At 38.4% G+C, this 24,335-nt stretch overlaps 2 protein-coding genes across 2 annotated transcripts; both read left to right on the top strand.

Moving 5' to 3' along the window:
* The first annotated feature begins 2,563 nt into the window (after positions 1-2,563).
* On the top strand, positions 2,564-16,350 carry LOC121512197 (alanine aminotransferase 1-like). The gene is made up of 11 exons (XM_041791353.1): positions 2,564-2,698; positions 5,533-5,622; positions 5,729-5,837; positions 6,231-6,367; positions 7,670-7,913; positions 7,989-8,068; positions 8,147-8,283; positions 9,285-9,456; positions 10,179-10,334; positions 12,878-12,990; positions 16,080-16,350. Exons 1-11 carry the CDS (start codon positions 2,600-2,602, stop codon positions 16,348-16,350), a joined length of 1,608 nt encoding a protein of 535 aa, XP_041647287.1. The 5' UTR covers positions 2,564-2,599.
* Positions 16,351-17,901: 1,551 nt separating this feature from the next.
* LOC121511749 (proproteinase E-like) lies at positions 17,902-23,084 on the top strand. Its single transcript, XM_041790521.1, has 8 exons — positions 17,902-17,984; positions 19,027-19,115; positions 20,437-20,534; positions 20,625-20,750; positions 21,000-21,136; positions 21,329-21,471; positions 21,552-21,704; positions 23,027-23,084. The coding sequence occupies exons 1-8, from the start codon at positions 17,945-17,947 to the stop codon at positions 23,042-23,044; spliced, it is 804 nt and encodes a 267-aa protein (XP_041646455.1). The 5' UTR covers positions 17,902-17,944; the 3' UTR covers positions 23,045-23,084.
* Positions 23,085-24,335: the final 1,251 nt, after the last annotated feature.

Raw genomic sequence — 24,335 nt, 5'->3', positions numbered from 1 at the left:
TTTAATATTAATTTTGTTAAATTTTTACAAATGCAGCTAAGCCTACACTGAAGGACGTTCACAAGTAGAGCTGCTTGTTAAATTGTGATAACTCTGTTCTGAATAAGTGGTATGTTCATTTCATACTTTGTTCTTCAAATCACTTCAGATACTTTTAGATATTTGACTATCACTGATGCAATTTTAAAAGGTTACTTATTTACAAAAGTCCTGCGTCAGGTTGTAAACGCACTTAAGGTATTCTTTGTGGTCATTTCTTTATCTTTAAATATTAGAGGTTTAAGAAATAACACAAAGCACAAGGCAATTTTTCTCTTTTGCAAGGAGCAGCCAAGGGTCAATTGTGTTTCTTACAAGAGACACACTCAGCTGAAAATGGTAATAATTTTTGGAAATCCCAATGGGGTAGTGGTGAAAATTTTTTCTCCCACAGCACCTCACAGTCAGCATGTGTAGCAGTTTCGTTTAATCGTACGGAGGGCAAGATTTTTACACCCAAAAGTGATACAGAAGAGCACTGGATAATGATTATTATTGAATCAAACGATTAAAAATATATTATGGTGAATATTAACGGTTACAATAATAGGGCGAAAAATCAGAAACTAATACATGACTTGAGCAACATGGTTGATGAGTGGAGAAATATATATGCAACAGATAAAATTATTGTGGGAGGTGACTTTAATGTGGTCCCTGACAAATGGCTAGACAGAACTCCTACTCAATGTACCACCCATTCATTTAATCCTTTAATAAGTGATTTTTCCCAATCTTTGGACCTTGTTGACATATAGCGTAAAAATAACCCATGTGAAAAACATTATACTTGGAGCAACAATACCGGATGGTCACAATGCTCTAGATTAGACTTCTGGCTAATTTCAAGCAATATAGTGGATTTGGCATTTGACTGCACCATCAGTCGTTCTTCTCTTACTGATTATTGTGTCATGACTCTTTCCATCTCATCATGTAACAACCTATCACAACCCCGAACTCTTCACTGGACGTTTAATAGCTCTCTATTGACTAATAAGCAGTACTCGAGTTGAGGGGGGATGGCATCAGCAATTTTTATCGATGAATGTGGAAATATTACTACAGTTTTAATATTGGAAAAATTACCACCATTTCACTTGTAACAACATAATCTACTACATGGACGATTTAAATGTAAATTTCTCAGATGTGGTTAATCTTGTTATAATAGTGGTTAAATATGTCCATACCTTTAAATGGAAAAGCTGCAATCCTTCTTTCTCTGCCTTTATCTTTGATTTCACCCACTACTTTAAATCATTAAAATGTGTAGAAAAAAATGAATTGAAAGGCTGTAAAACTGTACAACTCTATCATCGTTTTCACACCTGAAAGTCTGGACCAAGGTCTGTGTTTTTGTTACATTGTATACATTTAAGGGCCGGGTATTGTTAAGAACCTCACGATTCAATTCGATTTCGATTCTTTAGGTTGCGATTCGATTTCGATTCGATTGATTTAAATGCTTCGATGTCGATTCAGTAAGAAGTAGAAATACACAAATAACCTGTTGACAATTTTTTAATATTTTTTTTCATGCCCATGTGAACATATTTGGTGAGTCACCTCATTTTTTAGCAATAAAACATCTGAAAATAAAAATTTAACTTATTGTGCATATGGAGTACAAAAGTAAAAAACATGACAGTTCTGTATAAACACTGAAAAAGTAAAGTGCATGTAAACTTAATATTTCTGTCCTCTTGGAAATTGTGATAAACCTCACATAACATGGTTATGGTTGGTTGTTGTTTGGTCGAGTGTGGCCTCTGTCCATACAACGCGAATCACACGCATAGCGACCCCCACTGGCCAGGAGGTGACTCGATTTAGAGGATTTGCTGAATCGATATTGAATTGGGGGAGGAAATATTGCGATGCATTGATTAATCGATATTTTTACCCACCCCTTATACATTTGGTTTGGTCTGTCTCGGTTTCACACTGTCATTATTGCAACTGGACTAACAGACTTTACATGACGAACCTACATGATATCGTCATCAACTATTTCCGTGTCTCTGTAGTTTTCATTGATTGGTCATTTGGTCGGCGGGCGTCTGACGTCAACACATTGAATAACGCGAGTCTTGAATGTTGTAAACAATGAATGAAATCGTCATTCCTACCATCATATTATTGTTGATTTTCTACTACCAAAAGCGACAACTTTATCATCGACAGGAAAGGAGAAGAAATTATACAATTCTGCGAGGCATCGTAACACAGACTCAGGAGAGAAGGTATGTGTTGTAAAACTCTTGAAAAGATGAGCTGTCAGTAGTGCGGTATAACTTTATCTACAATTTTATGAAATTTTCCGTGCTTGGACAATCCTCATTTAACATAATAACTGACACTTCTACTCCTCGCGTAACGTAAGGAGCTCTCTCTCTCTCTCCTCTCTGAAACATCCCCACTGAACCATCTTCTCCCTGCAGACTTTGAACTCACCATACAGGTTTTATAACCAATGAAAAGGAGTTTAGGTGGGTTAGACGTATGTCTGTAGATCGTGTCAGTCAGAGCTCATCGGTCACACAGGTGAGACGCAGAAATGACTTCAGTGCAGGAGGTGAACCCCAGGGTGCTCGGGATCAGGGAGCCCACAAACCTGCAGAGTCTGGCTGAAGGTGTCACACGGGAGATCAAACAGGTGAGTCACAAATAAATACACCTGGACCTCTCCTCTACAAGCATTATCTACTACTGTAGGTGATATATTTAAGATTACAGACAACAAGCTAATATTATTTGCTGGCATTTTGAAAAGAAGAAATGTGATATTTTAGGATTTTGTATGAGGATATTCTGCACACAAATAACCCTTACAGATCTGAGCAGAGGGGCGTATTTTGTATGCATGTGAAGAAGTAAAATTGCTATAACTTTAGTGAAATAATAGAAGAATTTACAGGGAAATTATCTTATCTTGTAGCTGCATTTATACACAGTTCGAGTCATTCACAGGATTTATGCAGTAACACTCGAGTTTTAAAGTGGATTGTTCTTACCTTTGCACTGACATGTCTGCAGAATTTTTATTCCTTAGTCTGCTGGTAGTAGAGTAAATTGTAACTTTATCACATGGCCTTAGTTTAGTTTATTTCGGTCACTTTAAACATGAAGACTCAATTACACACATAAAGTACATCAACTGTAAAGAGGATTAATTTGTAACTGAATAAAATCAAAGTGCACATGATGCTCTTTCATGTGAGTCTCTCTTGACCATACTTTGAAAACTCATGAGTTTGCTCATTTTTGCACTTTATTCAAATTACATGGCAGCTTAGGTGTATGTCTCCATGATTATATTTAATGGTATTTGATGTTCTGTCACTGCATAGATGCAAAATAGTCCATGTCCATGTCATGATGCCTTGTAGAAAGTAGTCTTAGTGGTGTTTTCTTGCCCTTATTTTGATCAAAATACATCTTTGGGGCTTTTCAGTCAGGGTAAGTGGAGGAAGAGGGAAGCAAAACTGAAATCAAACCCTTAACAACTATGAAATTCTTACATGGCCAGGAGACGTATCCACTAGACCAGTGTTTTTCAATGTTTTTGTCCAAGGCGGATTTAGCTAAAATCTCAATGCACACCATCGTCATATCCATGCAACATCCCCTTTTCTACATGTCTAACAGTATCTTTAGTTGGTGTTTAGCTTTAGGAATAACACTTTTCTGTTTAAATTCACAAAATAGGCCCAGCCATGCCTGTCTGCACTATGTGGGAACAACTTAAAGACCCTGTAAAGTGAAAATGAATCTGCATCGAGGTTTGCTGTATGACAGGTCACTGTTATGAACCACCAAATCAAATTTCAGTCAACTAAAACATTTCTAAGTTTAAGAAATTCAGCTTCAAAAGCATGAAAAATGAGGCAGTAAAATCTGCTCCAGGGTGGTGTGGGCGTGTCTGTTGAATGAGCAGAAGCCACGTCATCTCAGTTTTAAAAAAATGTCTCCATCTAAATGTTGACCTAAAGCAAGTTTCACACCGCCGCGCGGCAACTTGCCGCCTCCAGTCATTTTAATGAGGCATGGGCGGCCGACGGGAAGCGGTTGCTGCCCATGTGAACGCACACAGATTTTGCCCTGCCGCTCGGAGTTCGGCGTGTTGAACTTTCTGGCGGCAGCCGCCTAGCAGCAGCCAATCACTTCGAAGGAGGGAGAGAACCCAGAAATAGCAGGCTTCGTGGGTCTAAGCGAACAGTGGAGGAGCTCATAATGCTGATGTATTATGAATATCCTGAGCTCTACAACACGGCTACCTTCGTACAATGACAACTAGAAGAAAAATTGTGGAACCAACCATTGAAACGTATTTTCTAGGGGGAATTATTTTGATGACAGAACCGTATTTTTCTTTTCGTTTTATAGTACATTATACATGTTAATACACAGAGATTGTGAGGTACTCTGCGTGTTTTTGGGGAGGGATGTGTGATGGACTTGTGGGTGGGCTCTGCTGTGACGTTCACCGAAGCACATCTATGCCATTGCTGCCTCGCACCGTGGTGGCAGCAGCCACTTTAAAAAACGCTCTGCATTTCGGGGGGACTCCTCCAGCAGGGAGGCGGTTTTCTGGGTAGTTACCACACGGTGGTGTGAAAAGGGCTTTACGATCTGAGCACAGCTGCCTGGCTCTGTGTCAGAGAAGAGACAGAGTCTGTTTTCTGGATCAAATCTCTGTTATGATGCTTTAAGTGATCCATAGGCCACTGTGGCTGATGGATTTGAAAAATTTACCTCCCAATGAACAAAAAAACAGCATTTAACTGACTGTTAACTTTCAGTAAAGACAGTGACATCAGCTAACAACAGACTGTACTGAGATGAACTGCTCTGTGATTTTATACTGTAGTGTTAGAGGGGCGGGGTCACTCCCTACTGTGGGCTAATGACATCATGAGCCCACAGTGTTTTCACCAAGTGGCAACCCCCGGTCCTAAAAAATGAAGCCAATGTGGAAGTGCAAAAAATTACTATACCGCGAGTGTCCACTTGAGGCTGGCTGCAGGAACACCGGAAGTCCCGTCTGAACACATGTTAAACAGCCGGTTTTGACACACAAAATGGGTGCTGGTTTGGCTCAGTTAGAGCAGGCACCCATATACAGAGGCTGTAGTACGTCAGTACCTTGACATACTGATCAAGGGGATCATTTCCCGGCCTTGGTGCTGTTTGGTGCAAGTCTCCCCCAACTCTCTCTCCCCATTTCCTGTCTTTCTTCACTTGTCATATTAAGGCAAAAATCCTAAAACATATTCTTAAAATGCCCAGGTGTAATGTCCTAATATGTAAATGCAGGGTCTCTGGAAGTCAATTATCCAAATTGCGCTTAAAGCTTACCGCTGTGCATGTAAAGTGAATATCATGGGGAGCAAAATCAGGATTTCGAGAGGGTCCCAGGTCATCCCTATATAAACGATAATAATGGAAACTTTGTAAATAGCTGTCTGACTCAGATTGTGTACTTCTCAGGGAGCAAAGAAACCCTTCAAGAAGGTGATTGATGTCAGCTCAGGTGATCCCCACAGGGCAGGGGTTGCTCCACTCTCATTCGTCCGCCAGGTAGGTGTTGGTCTTCCTGCCGTACCTGCTCTCCAGCCTGTCTGGGATCAATCTGATTATGTAAACCCGTCTGTCTGTGACACTAACCCAGTGTTTGTTCCTTCAGGTCCTTGCTGTATGTTTGTACCCAGCATTACTTGAAGAAGAAAGTCTTCCTTTGGATGTCAGGCTGAGAGCACAGTTGCTGCTGGGAGAATGTGGAGGAGGGAGCGTAGGTCAGAATAATATCATTATAGCTTGTTTTTTAAGGATTTTGTCACATTTGCAAAGGTCTGTTGCACCAGCTTTGCGTCTTTTCTACTTTAAAGTTATGAAAAACCCACATTTGAGCATTTTTGCACAGATTTTTGGCCACCTGGACAGTCTTCTGAGCAGCAAAATGTGAATGAAGCCAACCCTGTACTTTGTTCTATTATTGTCCTGTTAGTAGATAGATGAAATGATCTCTGCTCATGAAAAGCAAAAGTATCACTACGATCCAGACTGAGGTGGGTGTAAGATTAAGTTAAAACTTCTGCCTATGTTGAATCTACCTCAGCTGATGCGATGCCCTTAACTGCTGTTGAATGATCCCTCTAATGGCTGATCTGTGCCCTTATCAACGACAGGTTCATACTCCTCAAGCTGCTGTGGTTTACCTCTGCTCCAGAAAAGAGTGGCTGAGTTCATCACAAGGAGAGATGGGGGAGTGATTTCACATCCAGAGGACATCATTTTCTCTACTGGTTCTCACAAGAGTTTAACTGTAAGATGACAGGATATTGTTTTTGAGAATTATTTTAGATTTAAGATTTAAAGCTTTAAGAAAATAAGCCACTGTTTTATTATAATTATTAACATTCACATCACTTAAAGCTGGTGTAAGAAATGTAATTTTAGTATCGTATGACACAAAAACATCACAACCCATCAGGGTCTTGTTATCGAAGCCATCTAACAGAATAACACACTTCTGCAACGCCTCTTCGCACTGCACTCTCACTTGAGGAAAACCAGCAAGGGATGATGCTCCAGCCAATGAGGAGGCTAGGACTTGCAGCCATTTAAGGCTCAGGTCAGAGGTTCCTATTGGCCGCTGTAGCAGGTGCACTTCCGCCTCTCAGCTCAGTGAGAAGTCGTGAGAGGTCCTAAGTAAAATTTGTTCATGCTGAGACTGTGTTTCCTTGCCTGTGATTCGGCCATTGATTTCCATGGAAAAGCTGAGCAAAATCATTCAACACAACTCAACTCAACTCAACTCAAACTTTATTTATAAAGCACATTTAAAACAACTCGATTTAAAGCATCGAGTTGCTGCCACGCGATTGGCTGATCAGCTATTTGTGTTTACAAGCAATTGAACAGGTGTACCTAATAAAGTGGCCAATGAGTGTATTTTAGTTATTTTCCTAAGCTTGTTCATCACAGTTACCAAGGAGCCTTGGGCTCAGCATGTAGAGTTGGTTGTCTTGCAGTTTGATGGTTGAAGGTTCAATCCCCAGCTCCTGCAGTCACATGCTGATGTGTCCTTGGGAAAGACACAACACCAATTTGCTCTGCTTTGTTGTTGTAGTGTAAATGGTTTTAGATGCAGGATTAACAAATACTGGTGGCCAATTCGCCACAGCAACCCTTTGCAAATCACTATGCGAATGTACTCCATGACTGCAATCCACAGAATGCATGGGGATAGCATGTTAGAGAGTGAGAAAGAGAAAGGTGTTTGACATAACAGTTCATCTGTTGTCAGTGCAGACATCAATGCCGATACCAATGCTTTTTTCACCACTTAATTTGATTCAACTCTCCTAGTATGCCGACTTTTTCTTTTACATTTGATGATGAAATCAGATCAGAGTTTGTCCAACAGGTGACCCTTTTCTGCCTGATTTAAAATCTCTCATTTGATTCAGCACCCACGTGTGCCAAATGCAAGCTTAAAACTGACTGAACACAGATTAACATTGCTAACTGATGTCTGTTCATCTCATATAACTGGTTCATTATTTAAAGCACACTTCTGCAATGGTGACTAACTAAATCGTTTGGTTTGGTTCTTTGTGCTCAGCTGGTTTTTCACTTGATGTCCAGCGGTACGGGGAGGACTCAGACAGGTGTGTTGACCCCGATGCCTTGTCCTCACTCGCTGCCCCCCCTGCTTGATCTGTCCGGGGTAAAGCTTGTACCTTATCAGCTGGTGGAAGAGCGGGAATGGGCGGTAGATCTGGATGAGCTGCGCCAGGCTCTGAATGTTGCTAGGGGGCACTGTGAGCCCAGAGCCATTTATATAAGTAACCCAGGAAACCCCACAGGTAAAGCACATTCCAACAATATAAACCAGTTTTCTTTCATCAGTGTCTTAAAGGAACCTTTATTTGTCTTTCTAGGCCACGTTCAAGACAAGGAAGCAATGGAGGAAGTGATTCGATTTGCTGCAGTTGAGGGTCTCGTCTTATTAGCTGACGAGGTGATTACAAGATCCCTTTTACCATAATTTTTCTACCTCACATCTTTTCCCTTTCTTATATCTTTTTGAAACTTCCAGGTATACCAGGACAGTGTGTTTGGGCAGGATAAAGAGTTTATTTCCTACAAGAAAGTCCTTTTTGAGATGGGAAAACCATACTCAGAATCAGTGGAGCTGGTCTCCTTCCACTCATTATCCAACGCCTACACTGGAGAGTGAGTAGCACTGATTGTCCCTACAATAACTCATCCATTAACCCTAAGAAGATTAATACATTTAGTATGTTTGTTTAGATGTAGTTGGAGGGTAATGGTTAAAGGATGAAGGGATTAATAAGGCACATGGGATGAAGGTAAAGGTCAAGGGATAAGGGATGAAGGTAGAGGACAAGGGTTGGGGAACTGGATGAAAGTACAAGGGTCCCAGGATGAAGGGAAGAAGGTAAAGCTTAAGGGAAATGGAATGTAGGTAAGGGTCAAGGGATGAAGGTGGAGGTCAAGGGATGAAGGTGAAGGTCAGGGGATGAAGGTGGAGGTCAGGGGATTAAGGTGGAGGCCAAGGGATGAAGGTGGAGGTCAAGGGATGAAGGTGAAGGTCAGGGGATGAAGGTGGAGGTCAAAGGATAAAGCATGAAGTTAACAGTCAAAGGGTTGAGGTTAGGAATCAAGGGGTGAAGGGATGAGGAGCTGATCAAGGTATGGAGGGATAAAGGCCTGACTTTTGGATAGATGATTCTGGCAAGACAACAGTATGGACACTGGACACGCCAACATGCAAACATCTCATCAATGCCCCCTACTGGCAACAGGAAGTGACACAAATGAGCCATTTGATTTGAGCTGAAGTCCTCAATATCTGTCCACAACACACGCCAGTTATTGTAAGATGCCAGTAACATCTCTAACATAAATTCCATCTTCTTTGAATTTTAACCTAATAAAATCAGTCTTGGCCCAGTGACCTCCACTGTTGGAAACAATGAAAGTAATGTTGCAGGAAAAAAATGTGTTCCTTTAGTGTCAGCTTAAAACTGATAAAAACACAAATGGACATAAAAGTTAGGCTCCTGTTTTTAATTGAGTCAAAGTCCTTGCACTAAATGACATCCACACAATAAATGTTTATATGTCTCCAGTGAATGAATAAACTTGGTTTTATGACATAAAATATATGTTCTTAAGCCTCTCATTGTTCTCTGGTTTGCTTCTGTGTTCAGGTGCGGTCTCAGAGGAGGATATATGGAGGTGATAAACATGCAGCCAGAAGTTAAACAATATTTGAAGAACATGCAGGCCACCTCCAGCCCACCAGTGTTACCACAGCTCGCTATGGAGCTCATGGTCAATCCCCCCGAACCTGGAGATCTCTCCTATCAAACATATGCACAGGTGAGGGCAAAATCATGCCATGTAAATGATTGCCAGACAATATAGACATTTATTTTCAGTAAGCAGTGGGCAATAACACAAATGAGAATATAATAAAAATAATGATAATAATAATAATAATAAAAATAATAATATATAATAATAAATTAAAATAAAAAAATGAATAATAATAATAAATAGAATAATAGGATAATAAAAAAATAATCATAAGAATCATAATCCAAATAATCATAATCTTAATAAAAAATAGAATGATAGTACATAACAATAAATTAAAATAAGAAAATGAATAATAATAATAATAATAATAATAATTATCATAATAATAACAATAATATAAAGTAATGAAAAAAATCATTATAATCATAATCCAAATAATCATAATCTTAATATAATAATAATAATAGTAATAATGATAATAATAATAATAATAATAATAATAAATAAATAGATAAATAAAATAATAGTAAAAATATAATAATCATAATCTTAATATAATAATAATAATAATAATAATAGTAATAATAATAAATCAAATAATAAAAAAATTAATAATCATAACAATAACAATACAAGATCTTTTATTAAATAAATAAATAAATAGAAACTGTATATTATGAATAATTGTGTTGCAGTTTGGTCCATGGAGTTGTAATAAGGGACACATTTTTATGCTTTTACCACTTCTAAATAGTGCTTGCATATGTTCTTGCATTTTAAAGGAGATTCTTCATATCAAGTCAGCGCTGTCCCAGAATGCTCAGCATGCTTATAAGTTCCTGAGTGATCTACCTGGCATGACGTGCCAGCTGGCGATGGCGGGAGTCTTTCTTTATCCTCGGCTGCTTTTACCGGGTCAGATGATCGACGAGGCAAAGGTCAGAAAACTATTCTTCAATTTCTCAGAGTTAAAATTTAACACTTTTAATTGGATGCAGTAGTTTTCAGGTGTGGCCAGTTAAGAAACACACCAGTTTTTTGGAAGTTTCTTCAAATTAGAAGCTGTATTTTAAAAGTTGAAGGAAAAAAGAATCTTGCCCCTGTTAGTGGTATTAAGGAGTTTATGAGATCAAAGGGAATGCTTAAAGGTGGGATATCGAGGTCCTATAAGGAACTTAGAAAGCACCAACCTCCAAATTATGAGGGTGTGAAATGGGCATGAGAAAAAGATCTAGGAATAATTATTAATGAAGAAATTTGGAAAGAAGTAATACAGTCATGGTACTCCATAGCCCGAGACATGCAGATACGTTTAGTTTTATTTAAAATAATCAATAGGCATTATTGGACTCCTTCAAAAATGTCAAGGTTGGGACTTACGGGTGATGATAGATGCTGGAGATGCAAGAAAGAATGGGTTCATTGATTCATATGCTGTACGAATGTGAAAAGGTACAGGACTTTTGGACAGCTATTGTTAAATGTATTAACAACATATTGGATACAGAGCTCACTCAGTGTACATTATGTGTTCTAGGTATCTTTCCAGCAGATACCAGATTATGTCCAAAAATACGTTCCTGGGTGAAACTGACTTTAACAACAGGGAGCAGGATTGTTTCGAGACATTGGAAATCAACAGACAAAACCAGTTTTGGGGAATGGAGGGATGAGTTGGCAAGGGTTGCTTCATTTGAACAGTTAATATACAGAATTAATAACAACGTAAAGGAATTCAGATCTATTTGGGGTTCCTATCTGGAAACACTTTGCAGAGAGTGAGGGTTATCGTGGAGTGATGTTACAAAGAGATGTTTGACACTCTTGTCCCTTTTTCTAGACAGTAGAATGAAATGTGCTTGTCATATGACTGATATCTACAAAAGGCTTATAAATGGACAGGAAATTTAATGTAATATGAAGACAATGTGTCATGAACTGCTAAGATAAGTGTGAATGCCAGGTTTTTTTTTTTGTTTTTTTTTTTGCTGTTTGTTTTCTGCTTGTTTTTTTGCTTTTTGTTTGTGGTCATTGTTGTTCCTTGTTTTCCTTGTGCAAGAATGTAAACTTGGTTTGGATTTGTTTACCCATCGCATTAATGTTAGAAATGTATATATTATTGTGAATATGGGGTATATGGTACACACTGCAAAAAAAATTAAAGCACAAAAAAAGGAAAAAAAAAAAAAGAAACACACCAGTTTACACAGATAAACAAAGAGAGACCTGTTGCAGCCCACTGCAAAGTGTCTTGTTTCACCATACTGAATGTTGAAAAGGATTTTCAAATCACTGTATTTTTCACATTTTAGACAATGTCCCAACTTTTTTTTTAATTGAGTTTTATTTAAAGGGGACATATTATGCAAAAACCACTTTTTCAGGCTTTTCCAACAAAAATATGTGCGACTAGCCTGACTACCCCCCCCCCCCCCCCCCCCCCCGGAATCAGAAAAATCCATTCCCTCCCGTCTTTTTTCTCCACCTTTCAGAGTGTGTCGGCCTGCTGAAACAAGCCGTATACAGATTTTCTCCTCATGATGTCATTTGGGGAGTTAGCCCCGCCCCCAGGTTCAGTTGGTCCTCCCCGCTTGAAAGAAAGTTCCACCTTCCTCTCCTGAGCCTCTGAGTATCAGGAGAGCCACATCCATTAAGCAACATCCATTTCCTTAGAGGGGTGGAGTCAGACAGCTCATTACCATTTAAAGCCACAGACACAGAAACAGCTTGTTCTGAGCAGGGCTGAAACAGAGGTGTTTTTAGACATGCAAAAATCCAATACTGGAGTGGTTTTTTCAGCAACAAATTTCACAGGCATATTTTGAGGACCTCTGAGACCAATATAAACTTGTCTTAAAAGGGTAAAATATGTCCCCTTTAAATTCATGATATTTGTTGGCAAATTATTGAAATAAAATAAAAGAATGTGAAATGAAATAGAAATTAAAAATGTATCAGACAAAATAGGCACCAAGCATTGCTTTTCATCCCTTCAATGTCACATATTTAACCCATTTAAGACAAGTTTATTAGTCTCAGAGGTCCCAAAACATGCCTGTGAAGATTGTTTCTAAACTGCTAACACTCCAGTATCTGATTTTTGCATGTCAAAAAACTTCAAAAAAAGCTTCATCCCCGCTCAGAACAAGCCTTAAACATTAATCAGCTGTCTGACTCCGCCCCTCTCAGGACGTTGATTATTCATAACGAATGTGGCTCTCCTGATCCTCCTCTCAGATGCCAGCTGAGGATCAGGAGAGGAGGGCTGAACTTTCTTTCAAGCAGGGAGGGCCAACAGAACCTGGGGGCCGGGCTAACTCCCCAGGTGACATCATGAATGATAAATCTGAGAACGGCTTGTTTTGGCTTCTTTTAGCTGTCACAATTTCTTTGGCCACATACATTTGCATCAAGGAACCTTAATATTTTGTAAGTAATATTGATTTTGTTTTAAAATTTATATGTTATATCTTAATGTCAGATGTTGGGAGTGGAGCCTGATGTTCTCTACTGTCAGAGGTTACTGGAGGAGGAGGGTCTATGTTTGGGAGCGGGCTGGGAGAATGGACAAGAGGATCTAAACTACCACATCAGGTAAGAACTTGTCAACTATGTTGTAAATCAGCTGGTTATGATGAAGTGGTTGAGGCTGCTGGGTGATATGTGGTGATCAGAAACCTAAAGGTAAGGGCGAGGTTGGCTGGTGACACTGACGGGAGTTCTTCTGTAGGCTGTGCTGTCTCTTAATCTGAACAGTCTAGATCAAGGGTGTCAAACTCAATCACAGAAAGGGCCGGATTCTGAATTAAGGTCTAACCTGAGAGCCTAACAGGGTCCACATTTAACCAAACTCTTTTTCGCCAGTAATGAATTATGGGGGAAAAAACTAGCCATGATGATAAATGATTTTGAGGTTTAAAAAGTCAAAATGAAAAGTTTAAAAGGCTCATAATCTGAGACAAAAAGTCAAAATTATTTGTTCAAAAGGTCAAAACACAAAATTAGATGTTAAGATATTTTTTAAAAGGAAAATTTATATAAAAAGAAAGTCGCAGTCATGTTTTTGAGGCATAAATATGGCTTAAAATTGAAAATGGTGCATTTAAAAGGTAACAATATGATATAAAAGTTGAAATAATACATTGAAAAGGTCAAAATATGAGATGAAGTCAAAATTATTATTTGAAAAGGTCAAAATATTAGATAAAAAGTCAAAATAATCCATTTGAAATATCAAAATATGAAATAAAAAGTGAAAATGAAACAGCGACAAAGTCAAAATATGAGATAAAAAGTCAAAGTTTTAATTGAGAATGTCAAAATGATATAAAGTAAAAACTATAAGTTTGAAAGGTTAAAATATGAGACAAAATTCAAAATAATCAATTGAAAATAGTGAAATTATGAAATAAAAGTCCAAATATTAGATTGATGTCATAAATGTGCAATGCAAAACTGAAAATATGAAATGAAAACACAAATGACTTTGTTTTCCCACTTTTCTGTTTATCTAGTTTTTTCAATCTATATTTTTTTTCACATTTTTATGACTTAAGGATATTAGATATCATCATGGTTAAGTTTACATTTTTATACTGAAGGAAATCTGCAGACCTTATATTTTATGGCGTTATAATAAGAATATGTTATGATCTTGCAGGCCGGATGTAACTGTACCACAGGCTGGATTTGGCCCCCGGGCCTTGGGTTTGACACCCCTGGTCTAGGTATACTGTGGAAGATTGACCCTCTGTAGGCTGTAGCTTTTAAATGGAGACTTGTTTTACATAATGTAAAGGGTTTTGCTGTTTGTTGTTGATTATGTAGTAATTTAAAGCAGTTTAATTTACGGCCACTTTAAGAGGAGCTCTACTGGTTAAGGTTTTTACATGATAATGTGCGCAAGGCTTTCACAACACTTCCCTGTAGAGATAAATGTGTTGTGAGTCAGTGCCCTGAGGTAAGACAGGTGCTATATGAGTTCAGCCTGAGGATGAATGGAGGTGTCAGACCAGTTGAACACTGGCTGTAACGTGACGAGCCCTCCTGTAATGGTCAGATGCTTTAGGCTCAGGTGTGTCCATATGTAATGTACATATTTATGCTGTGTCTCCTCCTCACAGGCTGTGTGTTTTGGCTCCTCCTGACGTTCTAGATGAAGTTTTGGCATGCCTCCGCTCTTTCCACCTGCGCCTGCTGAGCAGATTTCCCTGACAGAAATGTCAAGGACACAGACTGGAAAAAAAAAACTGTTTTACTCTGACACCAACGCTGTCTGCAAATCTTTGACATAAATCTTCATATTAAGAAGAATAATGCAGCTATTTTGAGAAGAAACCAACAAAGTAATATTCTTTATCCTTTAATGATAACATATGCAACACCAAGGCTGATTTTGATGCTGTATGATAGGTTATGATGTTCAACTTGTTGGCATTATTGCACTTTTTTCAAATTTCTGAAGATTTCTGCATCCATCGTCACATCAGTTAATTTAAAAACAACATTATAAGCTTTGACCAGATTGTATCGTGTACTTAAACTTTGCTCTTTCTTAACACTGTGCAAACTATACCAACGCTTTTAGGGAAGGTCACTTTTTATGGAGGAGGAGTGGCTAGTTAACAGATTAAAGATTCACAGATGCAGTAGCTTAATTTGTCTGAGCAATAAAATAACTGATCTAGAAAGGCCTTGTTGTTATTATATGTGCAGTATTTATTTAGTATGGGAAACTGCATCTCTGTCAAACCTCAGATCTTGTTAAAAAACACCTTTGCTTAATATCAGCATTGTTGTATGGGGTTGGGTATATTTAAAAAGAGGCGATATTGGAGCTTAAGAGACATATTTGTATATTAACAAGAAAACAAACTCAAAATTTCAAAATTTAAAGGTTTAAAATTTGGCATAAGAAACTCAAAAAATGTTTTCTTTAGCATTGTACATTTACAACAGTGTAAATTAAAATAATTACATTAAAAAAAACTTAAAACAGTTGTTGGATTAAATTTTTTTTACTTTATAAGCTCAAAATTTTTATTTTTTTTCTAATAAATGAATACTTTTAAACTTGAGAATTTCACGGTTTTCCTTGAAAATCAACATATCTTATCATTTATACATCTATTTATTTTTTCTAGGCTGGCTCTATTACACTGTCGTTATAATGGTTAGTATATACAGTGATCTTTTGTCAAAGACAAGTATATGTAGGCATATTGTGTTGGGATGTTGTCATTTAAAATTGATGTTAACTTTTTTAAATGGTCCCTATGGGGGGCTTCGCCTGTCTTCCATACAAGCGTGGGCCCTAAGGAAAAAGGTTGGGAACCACTGCCCTAAGCCATGCTTAGTTGCCACAAACTACCTTTTGTTCCATACAAAAAGTGTGGACTTCATTTTTTGTAAGCATTATTTTCCCATGCCCCTGGTAAAATGCAAAGACATCCAGAGCATGACTGGGGTTGTGTCAGTCCCCCTTCCTGCCTGGAGGAGCCCTCAGATGGGCTTACCGCCATTACACACCTTTATTCAGCCTTCATTTTTGGCCCAAACATGCCTAAGTTCTGTATGTGATGTGTTATTCTCACCATATGTGGCACATACAGTGCATCCGGAAAGTATTCACACTACTGCCTTTTACTAAGGAGTGGCTTCCGTCTGGCCACTTGACCATACAGGCCTGATTGGTGGATTGCTGCAGAGATTGTTGACCTTCTGGAAGGTTCTGCTCTCTCCACAGAGGACCGCTGGAGCTCTGACAGAGTGACCAACAGGTTCTTGGTCACCTCCCTGACTAAGGCCCTTCTCCCCCGATCACTCAGTTTAGACGGGGGGCCAGCTCTAGGAAGAGTCCTGGTGATTCTGAACTTCTTCCATTTATGGATGGTGGAGGCCACTGTGCTCAATGGGACCTTCAAAGCAGCAGAAATCTTCTGTACCCTTCCCTAGATTTTCCCCCGAGACAATCCTGTCTCGGGGGTCTACAGACAATTCCTTTGACTTCATGCTTGGTTTGCACTCTGACATGCACTGTCACCTGTGGGACCTTATATAGACAGGTGTGTGCCTTTCCAAATCATGTCCAATCAACTGAATTTACCACAGGTGGACTCCAATGAAGCTGGAGGAACATCTCAAGGATGATCAGTGGAAACAGGAAGAACCTGAGCTCAATTTTGAGCTTTGTGGAAAAGGCTGTGAATACTTATGTACATGTGATGGCTTAGTTTTTTATTTTTGATAAATTTGCAAAAATTTGAAACAACAACAACAACAAAAAAAACTTCTTTCACTTTGTCATTATGGGGTGTTGTGTGTAGAATTCTGAGGAATGAGGCTGTAACATAACAACATGTGGAAAAAGGGAAGCGCTGTGAATACTTTCCAGATGCACTGTATTACTCTGCTGCAAAGCATTCTGGGTTCACATGAGGACCAAAAAGGAAGACACATGAGGTAGTGAAATTTCCCTTGAGTGATAGAACTCTCAGCCAATGGCAATGAATAACCATGGGCCATCACAACTAAGTGGCACAAAACATGGATGAGATACAGCAACAGAATGGCAGCTTCCAGTAGCAGTTCCCTCTGCATTACATAGCAGTTTTTCATGTAGCATTCATAATTTCAAAAGCAAAAAGAAGTTGTTTCTGTCATGTGACTCTTTACATAACAGCTGCTGTAACATGAAACAGTACAATAAAAATTCACGACTTTTCTGGCGTTAAAAACTGATGGAAATAATTGAATTAATGTACGATTTCAACTTAAACACACATAACACAAGCAAGCCATTATTCACAGTAATCATTACAGACATTTCAGTGCAAAAATCAACATATTGTACCTTTGAATTCAATTTCAGCTGGTGCACATCTGTACAAAAAAGTAGTTTTAGATTAAAAAAAAAATCAAAAGACTTCAGAGAAACAATGGAGTGAGTTAAAGTGTGAAATTTTCAGTATTTTCTGTGTTTTTTGACTGCAAATATTCTAGAAACATGAATTAAACAAACATATCAAAATATGTAGTTTGAACTTTTTCATTATTCTTTTAACTGAATGAAGATGCCAGCTTTTATTAGTGTTTTTTAAATACCGATATTAATTTCATTGTAAGTAACCTTAAAGTTGGTTTAAATGTGTGAAAGAAAAACCTATAGGGAAGTTTCTATAATGTTTAAAGATAAAGTATCTTGTCAGGTTTATACCTGTGCAGTAACAATACCGAATCAGCTGAATGGACTTTATCTAAATAAAATGTTCAGAAGTATACAGTGAAACATGCATGCATAGAAATAATGTTTTACACTCAAATGATGCTGAAGTAAGAATAAAAGTATGCATTAATATACTGCATTTGTGTTGTACTTGTGTTATGTCCTGATAATTTTCTTCCTGGGTGTCGTGTGAGGACAAAGTGGAGCAGATGCAGACAGACCCCAGATTCCCAGGTCAAACTCTGGACTGTTTGTGTCTGATTGCTGCTCAGACTGAGAGTATAAAAACCAGTGCAAACACTCGGACGTCTACTCTGATCAATCATGATGAAAGTGGCTCTTGTCCTGCTGTTTGCTGCCTACGGTGAGTCTCGTCTACCTGACTTTAAAGGGGCTCTTTACCACTGTTTGTCTGGGGTTAGTCCCTGATTTCTTAAGACCAAAAAACCATTAAAAGAACAACATTTACAATCTATTCAAGGGTGTTCAAGGCTATTCCAAATCTGCCTGTTTAGTGTATCTTTAAACAGCTCAGTGTTTCTTGAAGCTTTCAGTTCTCAGTCTTGAAGGTGTGCTGGGGCCCTCTAAGCCATGGTGAGCACAATAACAAACTGAATATACAGTTGTAGGTTAAGTTAAAGGTGTCAGTAAACAAGCCTGAGAGTGTTTCCACCTGTTAAAAAGTTATTTTCTGGTCCACTGTTAGCATGCCAGTGCAACAGATATAGAAGTTCATGTGCGTTTCAGTTTTTGTGAATCCACGTTAAAGTTAAAAATTCAGCCCCTCCGGTAGATTGAACCCACATTCATGAAAATTGGCAGACATGTTTCTCATGTCCAGAGCTACAAAAAAGTCTCCAATCATCATGATCAAAAGTGTACAAGAAGTCAGATGTTTTAAGTTTATTTTCAGCTTTAAAAGTTTTAATGGCCAATTTACATGGAACATATTTTGAACAACTTCTCCTAAGGGCTTTTTCTGATCCACTTTAATTTTTCCCACCTCATTGTTCACATGTTGAAGAGTAAAAGTTGTTCAAATCTTGAGTTTTTGTCATAAGGCATGGGTGTTATTAAGGTCAAAGTGTAGTGTCTTTCAGCTCTGCCGTTGAAGGTTAATTTCGCAACAATCTGCAATGATATGGGAAAATAAAGCTATAAAAACCTCAGTGTCTCATGTTAAAGCAAGAGCAGTGCATGAATCTAGAAAACTTGGAAACTCTTTCAGTCTATTGCAGCAAAATGTTTTATCTTTGTGTGATGCCATTGGATTGTTTTCAATCAAATGGAAAAATTAATCTCCTGTACTATAAATTTGTTGGAAAGCTCATTACTGTTATGATAGTTTTTTTTTCTCTATCAGTAGTACCTTTAAAGTGCTGACTGCAGGTCTTTGTGTGTCCCAGCTTACGGGTGTGGCACTCCCACCTATGAGCCGTCTGTTGGCCGCGTTGTGAACGGCGAGGATGCTCGGCCCTACAGCTGGCCCTGGCAGGTCAGTCTATATTTACTATGTTTAACAGAAAAAACTTAGTGTGTAATGATAATGAAATCATACCTAAGTTTCAATATGGAATAACTTAGTGACATAATCAGAGAGATTATATGTTTCCTTAAATTTTTGACTCTTGTGTCACATTTAGTTATGGCAGATATGTTTCAGACTGAACTGCAAACGTAATTTACCGTGTGCATCTTTAGCGCTATAAGCATCTTTTCTCAAATCAAAATAGTAGTTTTGAAGTCAATCTACCAGTACAGTAACTTTGGATAGAGATAACTGCATTTGTAATATTTTCACAGAGTGCCCCAGCTGCTTTCAGCGTTATATAACTTTAGCAGCGAGCTGAAGCTTTCTTGTGAGAAGTGTGTGTGTATGGCATAATGACTCAAGTTCACACACCAGCTCTCTGCTAAAATGAAGCCAGTTTGTCTGACTAATGTTTGATATTACTGAGAGATGGATGAAGCTGGTGACTGTTGAAGCTAAATGGAGAAAAAAGAGAGGACAACAGAGAAAGAAGCTGGGGAAAAAGCAACAAACGAATGAAAGGGTGTGCATGATCCTGCAGATATTATGCACACCAGATTGCGATGTAATGTTAGACTGTATTGTGACCAGTGTCACCACCCTCTGTGGGGGATGTATAACAACTCTATGTATGTCTTACAACAGCGCAGCTGCACTCAATGACCTTTGTTGGGCACCAAATCATATAAAAAAAAATTAATTCTTGCATATTGCTGCACTGGGTGACTTTGATTTTACATACATGTAGTTATTTTAGATGGTTTAGATGAAGTTATGGATGAATGCACACTTTAAACCCCCAACAGAAATAAGGGAACACATATAAATGAAAATAAATGAAAAAAAAAAAATTAACCATTGTATTCAAGGGGTGTGTGATTAAATACACCTCTTTTTAAGAATACAGTCAAAGAGCTGCAGAGAACAGTATAACAACTAAATGTTAAGAAAATGTTACATAGAGGATTCCAAAACTATATCTTACAAATATATTATACACACAATCAAACCCATATATGCATATAAACAATGATACATACTGCCCATATAACAATTAGTTATCAACATTCTTTACCAGTCATGCTACAAACTCCTATGATTTGCAAAGGGATGCATTAAAAACAACATAGTGCAATAAAATATTCAAACTTTTACTGCTGTAAATTTGAATCACCATCATTTCAATCATTTTGTATTTTTGTACCTAGCTTTAAGACAGTGATCCTGACTTTAATGAGTGTTTATTGAATAAAATAGTTTCAATTTATGTCCCTGTCTGTCTCAGATCTCTTTGCAGTATCGGAGCGGCTCTAGGTACTATCACACCTGTGGAGGAACTCTGCTCGCTCCCAACTGGGTGATGACCGCCGGACACTGCATCAGGTTTGTCTCTGAATGATAACTGTCATTCTCTGCTTGTTATACTCTGAGGTTTTATCTAAATTAAAAGTAATGCACAAATTTGTTTGTCAGCTCTCGTACTTACCGTGTGGTGCTGGGTGAGTTCGACCTCACCAAAGGGGAGGGCTACGAGCAGATCAAGAGCGTGCAGAAGATCATCGTTCATCCTCAATGGGACGATAACTGCCTGTCCTGTGGGTAAGGATGTAAACTTCTCTGAATACAAGTTTTCTTAAACATTGTCAATGAAACCTAAAAAGATTTGGACAGGAAACATTCTGACACCAAGACAGTAAAAGTCAGACATTTTTGAACCAGATTCAAAGCTGCTGTAATGTAGCATTTGGTTGCTTTTTATGCAGACGACACCCAAATGTACACTTGATAAAGACAGTATTGCCATGAAATGCTCATCTAAGCTTTCAAATGTTTTTCCTTATGTTTCAGAAATGACATCGCAATGATCAAACTGTCCTCCCCTGTGGTCCTGAACGACAAGGTGCAGCCCTCCTGTGTGCCAAAGAGCGGAGAGATCGCTCCTCATGATGACCCCTGCTACATCACCGGCTGGGGAAGACTCTACAGTAAGAGACAGTTCTTTAAACACTGTATGAAACAATCTTTGGACATGCAGAACTGTAAATACGGCTTTATCTCATTTATGTGGAACAGAGATACAACAATATGTTTGAAAATGTAAAATTTATACACATAATCCTTTCGCTTTCAGACATTCTCATGCCAAACTTAAAGTTCAATTTTCTTCCATTTTCCAGATGGGGGTCCCATCGCCTCCAAGCTCCAGCAGGCTCTCCTCCCTGTGGTCGGCCACAGTGTCTGCAGCAGCAGCGGCTGGTGGGGGAGCTACGTGAAAACCACCATGATCTGTGCTGGAGGAGACATCCGCTCTGGCTGCCACGTATGAACTCACTCATCACAACATGCAGGTAACTCCACGTCGGTCTGATTCCCTCACTAATCTTCTGTTCCTCTCTGCAGGGGGATTCAGGAGGCCCTCTGAACTGCAAGGGGGCTGACGGCAGGTGGTACGTACATGGAGTGACCAGCTTCGTCTCCTCCTTGGGATGTAACACCCTGCAGAAGCCCACAGTGTTCACTCGCACCTCATCCTTCACCCAGTGGATCAGTGACGTGAGTTAGTAACAGAGAAAAACACTCATATTTCATAGAAAGACTGGACACAAAAGACAAAATAAATTCCTTATTAGTCGATTACATTAGATACAGATAGATGCGATGAACACAGAATCGAACCGCTTCGCTTTTGAGAGGTCAAGTCAAGTTTATCTACAAGAATATTTTTACACAGAATAACTCAAATGCTCTTTAAAGGTCACATATTATGCAAAATACACTTTTTTAGGCTTTTTTCACAATCCCCCCAAGAATTAGAAAAATCCATTCCCTCTCCTCCCACTCTTTCTCCACCTTTCAGAAAATGTGTGCTGAAACAAGCTGTTCTCGGATTTTCCCCTCATGATGTCATGTGGGGAGTAAGCCCCGCCCCCAGGTTCAGTTGGCCCTTCCTACTTGGACACAAGGTCCGCCCTCCTCTCCTGATCCTCCTCTCAGCTGCCAGCTGTCACATCCATTAAGAATAATCCATTTCCTGAGAGGGGCGGAGTCAGACAGCTAAAGCCACAGAAACAGCTTGTTCTGAGCAGAGCTGAAGAAGAGAGGTTTTTTTAGACACGCAAAAGTCCAATACTGGAGTGTTTTTTCAGCAAAAAACTTTACAGGCATGTTTTGGGGACCTCTTAGACTAAAATAAACTTGTCTTACAGGGGTAAAATATGTGACCTTTAAAGTCAGAATAGGGCATTTACAAAACCAACAAGCAAAAATCACACATTTAAATAAAAATAATTGCAATGTATGTCGGAAACAGTTTTTTAAAAACATATTTATACCTTTAGAATTAACCAACACTCCTGCTAAGGTCTATGTCTTTTACCATAAAGCTTCTCTCTAGCATGCAAAACATAATAAACACCTTTTAAAGTCAAAATATCCTATTCAATCAAATGTTTAAGGACTCTGCCAGTAAAAACAGACTATAACTTTGTGCAGTTAGAGAGTATTTAATAAGATGAGCATCATTATATCAACAATAATGGGATAAACAAATACTTAATTTCTTTTAAATATATTCCTTCCACTTCTTATTTTAATAGGGTAATACTACTAAATTCTAATATTATTCTAAGGTTAAATAAACTCTATAAAAGAATGAAACGAGCATTTCAAGAGTTGGATAAATGTTTAAGCCTCTACCTTGTCCTTTTTCACTTGTTATATGATATTAATAGTCTTGATTCTTTAGAGAAAAGGATGCAAAAGTGTTTAGTTTTAAATTTAAAAAAATTATACCTCTAAATGCGTCTGCCATGCAGACACATTTAAACGCACACAGATTTTGTGTCTAACCAGTATTTTAAATCTTTTTTTTTCAGACTATGCTGCAGTACTGAAGACATCCTTAATGCCAATAAATTCATGTAATCAGCTACAGCTTCAGTCATTTTTGTCTTTTTTATTTTGCACAACACAAACCTAAACTTTTCTGCAGATGGAAAGCAGGGAGCAAGAGAAGTCCTAATGACGTCATCAGCCCACAGTGGGGAATGACCCCGCCCCTCTGACACTACAATATAAAACCACAGAGCAGTTCATCTCAGTCCAGTCTGCTGTTAGCTGATGTCACTGCCTTTACTGAAAGTTAACAGTCAGTTTAATTCTGTTTTTTTTTTTTCATTGTGAGGTAAATGTGTCAGATCTATCATTTTGTAGCATTAATTAAATTTTTGACGATCGCATTTCTCTGAGTGGGCGTGGCTTCAGCTCATTCAACAGACATACCCACACCATCCTGGAGCAGATTTTACTGCCTCATTTTTTATGACTTTGAAGCTTCATCTCATAAACGTAGAGATGTTTAAGTTGACTGAAATTTGACTTGGGGGCTCATAAACCGGTGAACTGACATACATCAAACCTAAATACAGAATTTTTTTCACTTTGCAGGGTTTTTAACCTTTAGAGCTCACAGCAGTTTTTTTTTTCACTATCATGTCTCACCTGGACTTTTTTCTTTAAAAGCTTGTAAAACATCAACCCTGTGGTGCACAGTCGAGTTCTATACATATTTTTTTCAGGACAACCTGGACTTTAAGAATATATCTACTACAGTAATGTCACTTGAATAATGAAAAGGTTATAGGACTCTAAAGACAAAATGAAAAAACAAATTGGAATTTGAAACTCAAAGATTTTCATTGATAACACACAGTAAACAATAGTGACTAAACATTTTCTTTGCACAGACTTGTTCTCCCATCTCTTAGGCCAAAACAGTGAAAAATACTAGAATGGCCGTCTGAGGCGGCAGACCCACGCCTAAGCAGCGCCACCAAGGAACTCACGCTCCCATTGATTACTATGGTGTTCAAAATTTCGAAGTCCAAGAAAAACCAAACGGGTGCGCGGATCATCACCAAAATCTAATCGATTCTTCCCTGTCACTATCCCAACATTCCCTGAAAGTCTGGTGAAGCTCTGACTTTCCATTCTTGAGTGATCTTGTACACATACAAACAAACAAACAAACAAAGATACAGAACCCTTTACATAACCTCCTGCCAATTTCATCGGCGTGGGTAATAAACATTCTGTGACTAATGGTTTTCAAAATATCTAAATAAATACAAGAGAAAGTCCTTTAAGCAGTAGAGACGCAACTGGTCGACTACAACTCCCATAACG

The sequence above is a fragment of the Cheilinus undulatus genome, linkage group 7, assembly GCF_018320785.1.
Source record: "Cheilinus undulatus linkage group 7, ASM1832078v1, whole genome shotgun sequence".
NCBI lineage: Eukaryota > Metazoa > Chordata > Actinopteri > Labriformes > Labridae > Cheilinus > Cheilinus undulatus.
The sequence above is the reverse complement of the archived record's forward strand: the minus strand, read 5'-3'. Positions and strand labels throughout refer to the sequence as shown.

What these genes read in the sequence shown, in the direction of transcription:
- LOC121512197 (XM_041791353.1), top strand. Translation starts at nt 2,600, where the DNA reads ATGACTTCAGTGCAGGAGGTGAACCCCAGGGTGCTCGGGATCAGGGAG. An exon ending in GTTCTCACAAGAGTTTAACT is followed by an intron (nt 6,368 to 7,669) that starts GTAAGATGACAG and finishes CTTTGTGCTCAG; the next exon opens with CTGGTTTTTCACTTGATGTC. An exon ending in TAACCCAGGAAACCCCACAG is followed by an intron (nt 7,914 to 7,988) that starts GTAAAGCACATT and finishes TTGTCTTTCTAG; the next exon opens with GCCACGTTCAAGACAAGGAA.
- LOC121511749 (XM_041790521.1), top strand. Translation starts at nt 17,945, where the DNA reads ATGATGAAAGTGGCTCTTGTCCTGCTGTTTGCTGCCTACG. An exon ending in CCTGCTGTTTGCTGCCTACG is followed by an intron (nt 17,985 to 19,026) that starts GTGAGTCTCGTC and finishes TGTGTGTCCCAG; the next exon opens with CTTACGGGTGTGGCACTCCC. An exon ending in GATAACTGCCTGTCCTGTGG is followed by an intron (nt 20,751 to 20,999) that starts GTAAGGATGTAA and finishes CTTATGTTTCAG; the next exon opens with AAATGACATCGCAATGATCA.